General features: G+C 41.4%; 1 protein-coding gene across 11 annotated transcripts in view; it reads right to left on the bottom strand.

Annotated features, from left to right (window-relative positions):
- The window catches only part of Bicd1 (BICD cargo adaptor 1), a 202,075-nt gene that overhangs the window by 134,533 nt on the left and 50,908 nt on the right, over window positions 1-16,634 (bottom strand). Inside the window, exon 1 of one of the 11 annotated variants that reach the window (XM_063254523.1) lies at window positions 10,029-10,869. The exons of the other annotated variants lie outside the window; for them this stretch is intronic. Within the exon in view, the coding sequence (XP_063110593.1) occupies window positions 10,029-10,112 (84 nt within the window). The 5' untranslated portion in view covers window positions 10,113-10,869. Of the gene's footprint in view, window positions 1-10,028; window positions 10,870-16,634 lie in introns of those variants that run through there. 11 annotated transcript variants of the gene reach the window in all.

Here is a 16,634-nt window from a genome sequence, read left to right as displayed (position 1 = left end):
ATTTTGTTTATTTTGTTTGGTTTTATTCTCTTTAAAATTAAAAAAGGAGTTATGTAACATAGAAGTATTATAAATCACAAATCAGAACTGCAAAAAGAGAAGGACAGCGATAATTGATTATTTTTTGTGATGAATAAAAAATTTCTGGGAGTAGTAGAGAATGAGACAAAGATGATCATTTAAACTAGGTACAATCTTTGCCTTGGATGTCTCTACTTGGGTAATTATCCCTCAGGTCATGGGGAAACTCTAACAATGGTTTAGCAATGGTGGGTGGAGTCTCTGTGCCTCTAGCAGAAGGCTCACGTTGTGAAGGAGGGAATTTTCTGTGAAATGGTTATGCTGACTTAGGCTCTTGGTACTCTTAGTCCAAACACGTAGAAAGGTAAAGAGACTGTCATTCAGATAGAAGATATGCATGGAACACATTCCTAACAACTGACAGCAACAAATCACATCGAAAACCACAGAGCTGATTCTGCAGGAATACAGACAATAGGAACTAATTTGACATATGTGTATAGCTTTACTATTAAACCATAATATACATCTTATATGTGTAGAAAATTTAGGAATTCAAAAACTTTGTACACAACAAGAAATTGAAAGCTGAAAGAGATTTTGATTATAATTCATCTATCTATTATCAATGTTTGAAAGTATCAGCCAGAGAGGCCAATTACTCTCACTTTCCTTTACTGAATTAAAGCCCTTTGCTGTTATTTGAAGCAAATTCTCATTGGTCTTAAATAAGGACAGAAAACAATCATATTCAACTGACATCTTAATTACAGTGAACTCCTGACGACTCAAGGCCACACTGTAGCAGGAAATCACTGTAGCATGAAATCAAGTCAATAAATGTTTTCTCCTTGCTTTCAAGTGTCCGTATTAGACATCACAGCTGATTTAACACTTCACTAAAATGTCAGCTTTTTTTAGCCATCCTGAAGATGAGCATCAATGTTTATATTTAAGAGCAAAATGGCTAAAAGTGAAACAGAGGAATAAGAGAGTTAAGAAGAATGGATTTTCCAACTCCTTGAACAAAGCTGTAACAGTCACCAAACTGGATGGTAAATTCAAACAATGCCTTTAATTTTCCTTCATTTCCAACCCTTTGGCTTCTTCAAAACAATTTGTAAAACTTTCATCAATTGAAATGCTACAAATCTCCTTATATCAGTAAATTTTTATTAGGCACAGCAGTTGCCAGTGAGACTACAAAAAGACTCATCCTTGGAAGAGAATGATCCGCTCAGGACAGAAACTTGCATGTAAGAAAACCCAGAAAACTACGCATGAGCTGTTCATGGTGGCATGTACCTGTAGGCCCAGCTATACAGAAGGCTGAGGCAGCAGGATTGTTTGAGCCCAGGAGTTTGAAAACAGCCTGGATAATATGACAACACTCTATCTCAAAACAAAGAAAAAGAAAAAAAAATACAACACAATACAGAATCTAATGATTTGTGTCACAAGAAATCAACTTTTTCTTTTCCTATAAAGAATCAAAAGGATGCATTCAAATATTTACTGTCCCTTTTCTGAACTTGCTTTACTAAATAAGCAGATTCCTGTTTGACATTCTTTAAATTCTCCTTCATCCAAAGTGAAATAAATTTAGGTAGATCTATTAAGTACACTGTACCTTGGCAGCTCTTCATTCACCTAAGAGTACTGAGACCCTAGTCTGGTTGAACAGGACACATCCCAGGGCAGCCAACAGCACAGCCCCGCCAGACTCTGCCTCTTCCCTACAGAGCAGGTAGCACATCTCTTTCTCCTGGCCAGCTGCTACACAGGGACTTTATCTACATCAAGTTTTGCTTGGGGCTGGGGACTTAGCTCAGCGGCATAAACGCCTATCTTGCAAGTGCGTGGTCCTGAGCTTGATCCCTGGTACCGATAAAAATTTTTTTAAAAAAAATGTTTTGCTTGTGCTGAAATAATGAGATGCACATAGATACAAAGAAAAAAGAATTCCACTACAGTTAGAGAACTCAGTGGATTTCTCTGTTGAAACTGTAAATAAATTCCAAGTAGGAACAATGGCTGCTAAGAAAATCTAATTCTGCCAACAAAGCCAGTGAGGGAGAAATTACATATTCTTATGGAATCATTAGCTTAACTGAATCTGAAAATGTATTTAAAGTATAATCTTTCAAATAGAGTGTAGGATAACCAGCTGTCTCCCTTCATTTATATGCACAAAATAAAGGGCCCCTGGTGGTAACTTTTAATGGATTTCAAATGCTAATGAGAAAAAACTCAAATTAAAAATAAATTGTTTCCATTTTATAGTCAGAACTACTAACCACCAGGGTATTAAATATGACAAACTGGTTAAAAAGTCTGCAGTATTCCTATGCTTTTTTCTAAGTGCCAAAAATAATTCTAAGTCATTTCTGATTCCACTGTAAAAAAAAAAAAAAAAACCAAAACTATTCTAGGTAAAGATAGACTGAAAATATATTTTTTACTTGCTCCTAAAACTCCTCTACCATCAAAATAAAATGTTTTTAAAAAATTTTTAAATGCCCCCCAGAGAATGTGATAGAGGCCAGTCACACCCATGTGATACAGCTGGATGGGGAGGGACTAATGTCACAGACCTGAGAAAGCAAGCACGCCTTAACTAATTCATTTAAATGAGATAATGTCACAAATCAGTATCAAATAAATGCTTGCTTTCTGATTAATAAAATGCTTACAAAGGTGATCTTCTGGAAGACAACATCGCCTTTTTGAATTATCAGTGAAGATGAGAACAGCAGAATATGAGGAGGAAAAGGTAACCAGCAGAGTGAGCAGAGCCGCCTGAAGATAACAGGAGAGGCTCTGAGGCTCTTGGAGGGAACTGTGTGCTTCCGGCAGGACTGGGGTAACCTTGCCTAGGAAATCCTTAGTAGAAGAAAATGAAGAGACCCATGCCAGAGTGCGTTCGGTTTTCCTATAAAGAGACAAAAAATGTGTCTAGAAAACACCAGAGAAAGGCCAGACTTGAGAACTGAAACAAGGACCTGCAGCTGGTGCCTGCATCTGGGCACCCAGCCTCCTCAGATGGGGAGTGTGGCGGAGCCTCTCAGACCACACAGAGACTGCGAAGACTGCGAGGGCAGCAGAAAAGCAGAAGCAAGAAACGCATCCTGAGAAGGGCAACAAGGGCCGGGTAGGAAGTCATCTGAGTTTTAGGAAAGTGAGATATGGGACCAGAAGGCTACAACTAGACTTAGTGGGCTTTATCACTTCATAATTAGGGTAGGGAATGATCAGGTAAGAATGCCAGTCTGAGCTGCGGTGATGGTGATGCAGGACTTTGCTTCTGTGTCTGCTGGAGGGGAACCCTCTACTTTAAATTTTCTCCTAGGCCGAGGGCGCAGCTAGGTGGTGCAGCACTTGCCTAGCATGTGCAAGGTCCTGGGTTTGAGCTCAGCACCATAAAACAAAACAATAAATCCTCTTCGGTACCACTCTAAATGCAGCCTAGTACAGTATCACCATGTAACTTTTTAAGGGACAGATATTTTTGCAATGAAAAACATTTTATTTATTCCCACAGTTTTAGTAAAGTTAGCATACTGGGAATCAAGAGAACAGGAATTTAGATTCCTTTAGTAGTCAACCTCTCATATCATTATATTTTAAGCGCTGGACAGATGAACAGGAAGAAAAACAACTGACCTTGCCGGGTGTTCTGGGACACACCTGTAATCCCAGCACTGGGGAAGCTGAGACAGGAGGACTATTTCAAATTCCAGGCCAGCCTGGGCTACAAAAATGAGTTTAAGGCTGGCCTGAACTGTACAGTGAAACCCTGTCTCAAAAAAACAAACAAACAAATAAACAACAATTAGCCTCAAAATATGTTTTATCTGTTTTAAGAAGGGATCAATATTTTTCTGTCAAGTTCCCCATTAGCAAATATGGAGTCATAAATATATCAATAATACAGAGTTTTTACTTGGTAATGTACACTTCACCTAGAAATTGATTTCATCATTCATTTACGGGTAATAGATGCTTGGCATTGTTCCTCGTGGGTATGAGATCTGGATGCTGGGTTTAGGGTTTCTGCACTGAGTTGCCTGGTCACCTGAGGTGTGGCCTGCTGTCTGTACAGAAGCGCAGCTTCACATGGAAAAAGTCAGGCCAGGGCTCTTTACTGTGTGGAACGAGTCTTCTTGAAGGATGTATTCTTACAGATTGATTTACATTTTAGCAGCCTTAAGGAACCATGAAATACTTCATGTTCTCTGAAATTTACATACTATATTCTCAAAATGTGCTTTATCTTACATGTCCAAAAGAGGCTGCCCTCTGTTAACACTGTAACTGAGGAACAGTGATCTCCCTAAATCAATGAGACATCAGGCAGGAACCTCACTCATCACAGCTGAGGCTGCTGGGTTGCGTGGCCTCCCAGAAATGATGCCTGGATGATGGTGGCCAGAACAGCCAAAGCAGTAACCAAGTAACTCCCCACACCAGCACTGGACAGAGCAGCCATGTCATCTCTCCAGTCTGTCCCCAGGATTCTCAATAAATTTAATGAGTGCTCAGAAATGAATGACCACCCGCCTGAGTTTTTAACATTGATTGCTAAGTTACAGTTCCCGCATCTGTGAGCCATCCACCAGATCACGCTAGAGACTCCACTGTGAACCATGACACATCCTAAATTTAATCATGTAAATCAGAGACAAGTTTGCTGACCCAACCAACAGGTCAGTCCCCTTAAACTCTGGACCTAACCAAATGTGGTGGCACATACCTATAATCACAGCACTCTGGGAGGCTGATGCAGGCAGATCCTAAGTTTGAGATCAGTGTGGAAAAGTTAGCAATTTAGAAGGCCTTGCTTTTTAAACAGAAAAACAAAAGAGAAAGGGTGGAGGGAGCCTGGGCTGGATCCTCAGTAGCACAAACAATAAAACCCCAGTCCTGCCCTTCCCTTGAAACTATAACTTATGGCCTCACAGCAACTGTGGTCTATTTTATTTTATTTCATTTTATTTGTGGTTGTCGGTGTATTCAGAAGTAGTTCAGTGTCTTCATGACTTCTGACCAAAGCAAAAACCAAAAAGACATCTCCATGCTCTGCCAGCACTCACACAAAGACAGAAATCCCCTGCAATTGTTTGCCCTTGTAGAAGGACAAGGAGGCTCTGGATGACCGAGGACACTGAGGAGATGAGCAGTCTGGCAAGGCAGTCCAGGCTTACAGGAAGGGGTCTGTTATTCCCGTGAACAGGCACAGAGCAGCAGGCTGGTGGGGCTGCTGTCCTGTGGGCATTCACCCCACCAGGCTGCAAACACCAACATACAAAGATCAGAGACTAGAAGTCTCCTCAGGAAGGGAAGCAACAGAGCAAATATATGGGGCACACACTTGAAAAGACTCAGGAATAAACCAATTTTATACATAATTTTCATTAAGAACTGCTAAAATAAAAAACTTTAGAAGTCACCATGGTCAATCCCAGTAGTTGCACCAAGCTGGCACCGTGCATGGAACTCAAGCAGAGTAGGCTCCCTGCAGGAGTTCTCCTTTGAACACTGTGCCCTGGTCTCCCCTGGGGAGCCCTCTCTCCCAGAAGGGTTGTCCACAGCTATGACCTGCTGTCCCAACAATCAGAATGACACATGCTCTTAGGAAGGGATTCCTAGCCTCAACCAGCCTACCAGCTAATTAAAGATACGCCCAGATCCCATGAAATTACAGCTATTGAAGAAAAGTACACTTTAAGGTACACAACTGTAGGTATTTTGTTGACTCATACTTCTAGAAATAACTTCTGCTCTTTTTCCATGTAAGGTTAAAAAATAAAAAAGCCGAGAGTCACACAATCATATTAGCACAAAACAATAACTGGAGCCATAGCATATATACTTTTGCAATCTGAATTTTTAATTAGAATGCATTCTAAACAAATGTATATTACTCATCAACAGCTGCAAATAATTTCATTAAGCCAATCTATGTTGCTACCAAATTCATTATGAAATTTTTCCAACAAATGTTATTTTATATAAATAGTTATGTTCTATTAATTTTACTTTCTCTACACTTGCTTTATCTTTGCTTTCCTTTAAAAAAAAAAAAAAAAACTCAACTCTTTTGATCTCTCCTTAGCCATCCCCACTCCTCCAGCTAGCAAACAGTTTAAAACACATCTTTCAAATTTTTTCCTTTGCCTATAGGATGGCAAATACACACACACACACATTTCTGATCTGTTTTACAAAATTTTAATTGTCAGTTATAAGTTTGTGGACAGCCTGCTTATTTCACTAAAAAATTAAAAATTGTGAAAGTCCAGAAATACAGATCAATAAGTAAAGATCTAACTAATTCTTTTTATTACTCATACGAATTTCTTTCTTTCTTTTTTTGGAGGGGGGGTACTGGGGATCAAACTCATAACCTCAAATGAATTTCTTTGTATAGATTTCACACACAATCATTATTCTTCCCTTTAAGTTCTTGTCACTATGCAAAATGGTCTTTGTATTTATATACCTGAATCTCAGTAATTTTATTTTTTTAGGAATAGGTTCTAAGATTTGAGACTGAAGATCTAATGACTGTATATAATGTTAGTATTAAAATATTTTCCAAACTGCTTTCCCCAAAGGTTACAATAATTCACATTCCTTCCACTGAATGTGCTTTTTCTTAAATTCTCAGCACTGGAAATCACTGCTGTTTTTGCTAATCTTATTAGTAAAAAGTGGTGTAAAAATATTACCTTAATACACATTTTCCTAACTAAAACTAAGGTTGACAACCTTTCCATGTTTGCTGGTCATTTAACTTTCCTCTTCTGTGAAATCCTATTCTGTCAGATTTATATTAGGAATATAGAAGTTCATTTTCAAGAAATTCATAAATCTTATTATATCAACAAATAAGAGAAGCAAATGAATTTCCACAATATAGTTGGTAAAATTCAGCAGCTAAGTAAAAGATGGAAAGCTTTATTAAACTGCTTAAACATGATAAATACTATCAAAAGCAAATGTCATACAAAAACGATTTCCATTAAAATCAGAAACAAAGATGCCCTAGCAATGACACTCTTGGGTATGTACATGAGAAAAATGAAATCACATCATAAAAAGACTAGTAGAAGAACAGTAAGCAGCACATCTGTTCCTAATAAACATAAACTGAAAATAGCTCAGGTGTCCGCCAGTGGGCATATGTGTAAGTAACCAGGCCACATTCGTTTCAGGCCCAGGTGTCCTCTGGAAGGAACAGAGTTCTCAGATCAACACAGTAACACCAAAGAAACTCAAAAACTGTGCACCAAGTAAAGGAAACCAGCAGAGTATACATGCATGATTATAGAAGGTTTATAGAAGGTTCTAGAATAAGAAACACTAAACCGTATCATCCTATATTTAGTAAATTCCCAGAAAAAGCAAATCCACTGAAACAAAAAGTAACTTAAGATTACCTGGGACTGAGAGAAGATAGGAATAGGAATTAACATAAATGGGCATGAAGGTTCTTCTCAGGAGGAAGAAAGATACTCTATATCCCATTTATAGTTATGGTTATATACCACCCAGTAAACGTACTAAAATTATTCTGTTCAATTGTGTACTTGAAATGGGTGATCTTTATGACATAGAAAATATGCTTCTTTTATTTATGTATTTTTTCTTTTTAAGACAGGGTCCCACTATGTGGTTCAGATTGGCTTTGGGTGCACTTTGCAGTCCAGGTTGATCTCGAACTTGTGATGATCCACCTGCCTGAGCCTCCTGAGTGTTGGGATTATAAGTGCACCACCACACCCAGCTCTATATACAATATACTTTAATAGAGTTGTTTTTGGTATAGCTCAGCGGCACAGCAACTGCCTGGTAAGCAAAAGGTCCTGAGTGGGATTCCTGGTACCAAAAAATAAAGTTTTTTTTAAAAAGGTTGCAAAACAATTAAAAGACCTTTCCAATTTATTTGCAGAGGTAATCTAAGTATGTTAAAACTTTGATATATGTTAGTCTCATTTTTAAAAAAAGGAAGAAAGGGGAAAGTAGAGGAGATCAATGAATTCTACCTTGTAGTCTTTTTAAGATAACCACCCACCCATCTAGCCATCTATCCGTTCATCTACTTGACCCACTGTGATGCTGGAGATAAAACAGTAAGTAAGGCAAACATGACCTATCTTGTGCTGATATTAGAAAGAGGAAACAGCCTCAAAAAAGTTCAACTAAAAATGCTCAGGAGGAATACACTGTAAAATAATGATTAGAGGAAAAATAGCTTTTCTTTATAGTAACTGTGTAGAAAGGGAAAATTTTAAACTCCATTAACAAAAAAATCTATTAAACATTTAGAAAAAGCATACATCCTATATAAAGAAAACATCTTTTTTTAAAAGGTGAAAGAGAGGCAGGGGATACAGACTGTTAGCAGAAGTACACAGGCAAGCACAAAGTCCTGAGTTCGATTCCCACTGCCAAGCATTTGAACATTTGAACAAACAGAACTATATTCTATGCTTGTGAATCAGAAGGTTTCATTCCAGTTACAAGGAGGTTTTGACCTAAATGATTTGTAATTTTAGAAATAAATTTGAAAAAAATTATTTCTAAAACAATAAAAATGAAGATGCTTTTATCACTGTATTTTAAATTTCTCATTAAACACAAATGCTCCCAAACAATCTGATGCTGAACTATAACTATTGGGGAGCAAAGAGAAAATGTGGGGAAAGATGTGGATGTGGTACAGGGGGCAGTTCATTTCACAGGGCAGGACAGTTAATTATGCTGACACAATTGGCTATCCAACTGGAAGAACAGAAATAAAGAACAATTCCAGCAAATTAACTGGAAAAATATCATCTAAAAAACTTAGAAGTTTAAGAATATTTGTGTAGCCCACGATCTAGTACATGTTTTTGTATAATACAGAAAGAAAAGAAACTAAAATGGAAAAAAGACATCTTTGACAGTGCGGACATCTTAATACTTTTGTGAGAACAAAAATACATGAAAAAAAAAGAGCACAAAAGATGAAACTATTTTTTAAAACAAAGTAGCAGTGTTCATAATACACAAAGAACTCCTCTGAATTCATGTAGAAAACAATGAATTACCCAAAAGAAAAAATGTGATCATGCATTTTTATTTCCCCCATAAACAAGATTCAAATATGTTTACAATCTCCATGTAAAAGCTGCTTCAGAATTCTGTGGGAAGCAGCAGACTGGCCTGTGATTTGTGGCTTGTGTTTCAATCTGAAAATAGTTTCTGGAAATGTTGGAAAGAGTGTCTGTGGAGTAAGCAGTTCGTTAAGAATCTATACTCATTTATCGACCCAATATTTATTGCAAGTAAATCTGTGAAAAAATACGATTTTCTTAGGGAAGTACAACAAACACTAGCAACAAGCAACTGTGTAAGTGTATAAAATTTTTCAGAGAGGAAACAGAAGTAAAGTCCAATGATCTTTAAGGGCCATAAAGGAAACACGTTTGGAGAGAAGGAACACTGATTCTGTCTCTGAGCTACTATAATCACGAGAGAAGACACAGAGCTCCAAGAAGACCCAAGTAGCTGAGCACGAATCTAGCAGTTACTTTTCTTTCTTTTTTTGGAGAACATTTGCCAGAATGACAGTGTAAAATCAAAGTATTCATATGCAGCTTTGAGGTGGACAGAAAGCTCCACCTGGCCGAGTGGTGAGCAGGCATTGCTCTAAAGAGGAGTCCAGGCGGAAGCTGGGATCCAGACATCACAGGTGATGGTGACCTGATCTTCTGCCTTCCCAGAGCAGGACCCCAGCCAGCCAGGTGGAAACTGACATGGGTAGACAGTAGCACCTTGGTTCATGAACTCAATTTGTTTGGCAATTCTGGTCCCAAACCAGACTGGCTGGGAATGGAAACAAAATTTCCCCTAAGGTTCAATGTAAATAATGTTAAATGTTTTGGACCATATATTTTTTTTAACCACAAAAATATGAAACAAAGTACAAAACACTGTCGTATAAAGAAAAGGACACTAACCTTGAGGCAATTTCTGGCACGGAGGACAGGAAGAGTGGAGAGGAGGTCATTTATTGGAGGGAGAGTCTCCCTCCATAAGGACATCAGAGTGCTCTCCTTCAGGTGCTTCCTGTCTTCATTGTCACTGCAGGATCAGTTTTAATGAAAAAACCTGTCTAATGTCTCTGTTTTCCTGCCCTGCATAACCCTTCAGAAATGAGAGACTACGTTATGGTTCATCAGATTCGACACTGTTGCACATGGTTATGTTGGGGTGGGCTTCTTAAAGAAACCCAGCACTCGTTCCATTTTCCAGAATGGATTTGATCCCATGGCTGCCAACCTCCTCCTCCTCCCGGCCTTCCTCTACCTCAGTGGATGCTCCGCAACAAGCCTCTGTGCTCACTCTGGAGGCCAGCAAGGTCTTCTGTCATCAGCTCCTGCTTATGGTCCCTGGCAAGCTCCTCTGGGTCTGCACCTTCAACCTGCCCTCTTGCCCACAGACACGACCTCCTTCACTCCCTGTGCAGCAGATCCTCCAAAGTCACATTCAGGGACACATTCTGCCTGCTGTTCCTGTAGACTGTGTTTAAGGTCTGGTAGGTGACATCTTCCCAGGCTTTGTCAGCGAGGCTGATGCAGTGGAGGACATTCAAATGCTTCCTGCGGAGCTCTTTCAGAGCCAAGGCCACCTCTGCTATGACATCAGAACTCCTATAAAAAGCACCCTTGGGTACAGCTTCTTGGAGCTGCAGATCACTCACTGGCCCATCGCTGCAGAAGTGTCATGTTGCGGGGAGGAACTTGACACAGCATCCACATCGTCTTAGAAGGCTAGAGGGTGGGCTGGGCCCTGTCCATCAGAAGAAGGTACTCTTCAGGCGGTTGGCTGTCAGATATTTCTTAACAGTGGGTGTGAATACCTCGTGCAGCCATTCCATAAACAATCACCTTGTGACGCAAGCTTTCACAGAGGCCCTCTATGTGATAGGCATCTGGCCTTGGTCACGTTCTGCTCCTTGAATGCCGAGGGGTCCAGGAACAGTGTACCACCAGCGGCTTCATCTTCAGATTGGTGCTTGTGTTCACACACAGCTCAGCAGTCACTCTTTCCTTCATAGGCGTGTGCCCTGGCACTGCCTTTTCCCTCTGTGTGCATAGGTTCTGTTAGGCATCTTCTTCCAGAAAAGCCCTGATTCATCACAGGTGAATACCTGTGGAGCAACGTAGCCTTCTGCCTTAATGAATTCTGCAAATTCATCCTTCTCTTCTCTCTCTTCTCTTCTCTTCTCCTCTCCTCTCCTCCCCTCTCCTTTTCTCCCCTCTTCTCCTCCTCCTCTCTTTTCCCCCACCCCGCCCCAACTCTTGAGACATTACTATGTAGAGTTCAGAACATCCTTAACTTACTATGTAGCTCAGGCAGGCCTCAAACTCCTTGCAATCCTCCTGCCCCAGCCTCTCAAGTACTGGGATGACCAGTCTGTGCCACCACATTCAGTTTGTAAATTCTTTCTTGTATTCTTCTGCAATGGCCTTGTCAGAACCAGAAGCCACACACACATCTCTTATCACACTGTGGATGTCACTTCTCTTACAGAATTTATCAAACCACTCTCTCCTACTTTAAATTTATTACTTCTCGTAGGTATAGAGGGGTTTTCTTGCAGTAAATCAGGGCAGTTTCTTCACAGATCAGAGTTTCACTGATGCTATCCCCTGGCAGTTTCTCACTCATCCAAACCAACAGAAGTTTTCTGTGTTCTCTGCTTGGTTAACATCGTTATTCCTTTTACCACCTCAGCTCCTTTAATGGCAACTTTATTCTTCAAAACGGTTGAGACTGTTGTACGCTTCAAAACAGTCACCATCTTGTACGCTGAGGCCACACGGGTCACACAAATGCCATGCTTGTGCCGTGCTGCACTTTCCTTCTTCAATTTGATGGTTATTTTCCTAAAACCTTCTTCTTACCATTCTTGCTCTACATTTTCTTGTCACCTTCGTTATGACTCCACACTTTCTTTTTATCCCCAAGCTGGCTCTGCACTTTCTCTGGAACCCTGCTGGAGTGAGCAACACTGCACAGCACCGTGTGTGCTAAACGGCCCATGGGGAATCTTCACAGCCGTGTCTGACCCTCTCAGGTCTGCCTGTGACTGCAATCTCCACCAGAGGAAACTGCGACCGTGCGTCAGAACAGGGAGATGCCACCATTGTGTCCATCACTGATGTGGAGCTGGTGAACAGAAGCCAAATTCTGGCCACCCACAGAAGCGTCTGTGAAGTGTGGTGTTACTCAGTATTAGGGGGTTAAGCTGTCAGCCTGGCCATGCTGGTTTAACAAGTGAACAATGCCTACTTCAGGATGAGAAACAGAAAGAGGATGGCTTGGCCTAGGGCACAGGAGGGACTGGAGACTAAGACAACTACTGTTACCAGTGGAAGCAAAAGGAACACCTTTTACATCTTACTAGGCAGCAAATTCCCAATTCTGCAACTGGCCCTCCACTCCATGTGCCTGGAGGAAAGCGTGAAGGTCCTGACTGAGCTCTATAGCACCCACTGTGAGCAGCCCCAACCACTCACAGCGCCCAGAGAATGGGACACGTCAGACCTCTTGAGACCTCTTCACACCTCTAAAAGACCTATGTATAGGAAGGACAGATGGATGACAGGGAGGAAGGGGAAGGGAAGGTCAATTCTGCCCTATCTATTTAAGCCTGGGGAAAAAAGATCTGCACTCTGTTCTCTTCTTGCTTTTGGGCATTACAGTGTTACAATCTGAGACTCAAGCATAACTTCAGAGGTAAGGGGAAAAGCAGCTTCCTTGTGAGACACTTACATGTGTGAGCGAAGGAACCCTGCCTTTCATCTCTCTACAGCCAGACCCAGTGTGAACCCAGCCCAGCCACTCCCTCTTGCCGAAGTCTACTCCTGAGCCACTCTCAGGCCTCTGCCTGACTGCTCACCATAGGCCTCCTACCTTGGAGGGGTGTATGAAAGCGGCCAGCACTGTGCACTAATGCCCAGCCTCAAGGAGAAGCCACGGTCAGTGGGACAAATAGACAAGGTCAGGGAGAACCAGTCTTCTTGTCTGGTGTTCAATATCAGCAGTCTCAGTGATATAATAGTAAAATACACACACAAACCGTATCAGATAACAAAGCATCCCTGTTGCTCTCAGTAGCAGCAAGGCTGTGGTCAAGGCCACAAGATGACACCAGGCAGATGTGAAAAAACGACATCCTGCCTTCGGGTTGGAGCAGGGGAGAAAGTAGCAAAGGCCACCTACACAGACCAGAAGGCACCAATGCAGGGCAAGCCCTGAAGTCCTGCTCTGCATGCAAATACTGTGCATCACATTCCTTGGGGACCTTGACAATAATGTGAAGACATCTTAAAAACTATAGTAAAGTATATTTCCAGTTCGCACCAGGCCACCTAACCCCAGAGTACTGCAAAGGGGCAGAGAGGTGCCCCAGCCACGCGTCCCAGAGATGTTCGCGTCTAAGTGAATCGTCCACGTGGCACACACGCCATGGCCCAAACAGTGAGGAGCAGCCAGGCTGATTCCCACAGGGCTTTGATTTGTCACTCCCCAGTGAGTATTCCCCAGGGAGAGCACAGCATTGTTGACAGCAATCTGTCATAGCAGACACCTGTCTGATTTTTTAGCCTTAGAAAGAAAGTTTTCAACATTTCCCTGTTTTCGGAATGATTCTGAGCTGGGTGTGGGGTTACAGGCCTGTAATCCTAGCAGTCTGGGAGGCTGAAGTGGGGGATCCCTAGTTCAAGCCCATCTTGGGCACTTTAGTGACTTAGTGAAGCCCTGTCTCATAATAAAAGATTAATAAAGGGCTACGGATGTGGCTCAGTGGCAGAGCGTGTCTAGATTCAATCTTCAGTACTTAAAAAAAAAAAAAAAAACAAAATGAGGATTTCACTTGCTATAAACACAGATCCACCAGCCTTCTAACACATGGTCTAACACTCCAGAGCCTTTGCAGGGTGAAGTATGGTACAGGAATATGGGGCAGCAATACTCCTGTTGTGGTCAGCACCAGATCTCTTTCTGTAAGGGATGCCTGGGCTCTGTATCAAGAAGGTTTTGTTCAAGAGTTGTTCAGATGTCTTTTATTTAGGGAATTCATATGTTAGCTCACTCTAAGAAGCATTCAAGGCAGAAGAATTAATATGATAAAACAGCATATATAACGAGAAGGAACTAGTAAACAAATGAAGGAAGCAGAGAAATGAATCCTGAAAATCAATAGCATTTCTGGGACAAGCATAAAACTTAGCTTTGACTTTTGGAATATCTAAGAAAAATTTGGAAATCAAATAATTATCTAATCTGCATTATCAAAGAAGGTGAGCTGTACTCTTCAGTCAAATAAGGTTTTTCTGAGTATTCAACTCACAGATACATTTCATGTGAGGAACACATGTCAAAAGGACCAAATTTCATGGTTGCATGGCAAGGGCCTATTCTTACATGAACTTTCATAGGACTTAAAAGCACAGCTTTGAAGCAGTCTGGCAAAGATGTTTCTTTGGGAATGTAAAGCAATACAGGCAGCTTTTCCAATGAAACCTGTCCAGTGTGCTCGATGACCCAGGGTCACTTGTAGGGGCTCAGGGTGGAGCTCAGGGGCAGGGTGTGTACTCAGCATGAGGGAGGCCCTAGTCCTACCCCAGTAGTGCAATGCGAAAGAAGATGTTGTCTGCCTATAGAAGAAGTGTTTTTGCCTCTAGCTAACATGGACAATCTTCATGATGCCGTCTGATGACATGATAATCCCTTTTCCAAACACAAGATTGAATCCCAAGGAAATGAACCTCCCTGTAAAGTGAGTGGAGTGACGGAGCAGGGCCTAATGTCTGGACCCGGCTCCAATGTCTGAGCACTGGCTCACATGCACAGGGTCTCCCTTGCTCTCTAGGAGGCAGGAGGCAAACCCTGCCCAGTCAGCATGACCTTCAGCCTCTTCCTGTAACTGCTATACATCCACAGGAAGAGATATAATTCCCAAACCTAAGCAAAGCACCAATATGTATGGGTAACTTCAGCAAAACCAAATCCCAACACACAGCTACTTCTGTTCTCTCCATGTACTGACAACCACTTTATCCTTCCTGTCACTTCCTTCCAGAAACAGAATGCACGGCTTTCCACACATTCATGAATGAGGCAGTAGCTGAAAATAGATGTCTACTGACTCCCACCCAACTCTGGAAAAGAGAACATTTAGAATCTGTAATATGGACTCCAGCTCCTTCTAAAGGGAGGTAAACAAATTTATTATTTTCTTATTACTAAAGTAATACATGGCATGGTGGGAAATTTCTAATATAACCTAGGAGCCAGTAATAACCAATGCAAACATTTTGTTTTACATTTTTCAATGTTATTTCCATGCTGAGATTAGCTAACAAGTGGACGGACTTTTAAAGACTGTCAGGCACCATGGAATGCACTGATTTTTACTTCTTTTTAGTTTGTAGCTGCTGTTGTTATATGTTTGGGGGGGTGGTTTATTTAGTTTTTTGGAAACAAGGTCATGCTGTATAGTCCAAGCTGACCTCAAACTTTAAATCCTCCTGCCTCATCCTCCCAAGTACTGGGATTATAGGCTTGTACCACCACATTTGACTTTACTTAGGTTTCTTACTTCATTTTCACAAAGGCATAAAAGGCAAGTACTATATAACTGTTCTTGCTCTCTGTAACTAGGCTATCACTTGCTCACAATCAAGAGTTTCCACTGAGGAAACTGCACTGTGGATCTATAATCTGAGGGAGGTGGACACCCTGTCTTTAATCCATTGTGCCTGGCAGAGACATAACAAATGTGGTCAGCTTTATCTGTCCTTCCCATTCAATTACAGCTTCCCTTGTTTATCTGCTTCAGGTTTCTCAGCCCTGGCACTGTAAACACTGGAGGCAGAGGGTGGGTCACTGGGCCTGTCCTGTGAAGGGGAGCTGGTCAGCAGCATCCTTACCCTTTGCCCACTAAAGGACATGAATGTCCAGTATGGACAGCCAACAATGACAGTAGATAGTGCCAAAGATCCTGTGGGAGAGGGTGGAATGGCAGCTTAGAAAACTCTCTGCCCTTGTGGAGCCTCACAGACTATGCACTGACAGTGTCCTTTCTGTACCTCACAGAAACCACTGAGTAAAGATCATTTATGATTTTCCATTTGTAAAGGGCCTTGCAGGACAGACCCATGAATATTTCCTGCAGTTTGGAGGTGTCTTGCATCATTTGGTTGTGTTCTGTGTTTATAAATAGATGGATTTCTGCACATCCTCAAATCAGTCAAGTTGCAAATTAGTTGAGGCAGAGCTCAGGGTGTCTCACCAGTAATCCAAATCTTTTTGACATATAAAGTTCTACAGAGCACAAGCTCAACCACATTCATGCAAATCTGCACTGGCACAAAGCCTGGAGCTTACTTTCAAATACCTCTTCTAGTCATTCTGGTCTCTCCTCTCAGACTCCTGGAACTAATACCCATCAACCAAATTCCTCTTTACTGTGGTTCTTCTGGGTGCTGACCTGAGTGTCAGCCTATTCTGTCCGATTCTTCACGGTCTCTTCCAGGTCCTCCTCAACAGTAGGC

This window comes from Cavia porcellus, unplaced genomic scaffold (assembly GCF_034190915.1).
Source record: "Cavia porcellus strain 051 isolate PalLab524CR breed Dunkin Hartley unplaced genomic scaffold, mCavPor4.1 scaffold_8, whole genome shotgun sequence".
NCBI lineage: Eukaryota > Metazoa > Chordata > Mammalia > Rodentia > Caviidae > Cavia > Cavia porcellus.
The sequence above is the reverse complement of the archived record's forward strand: the minus strand, read 5'-3'. Positions and strand labels throughout refer to the sequence as shown.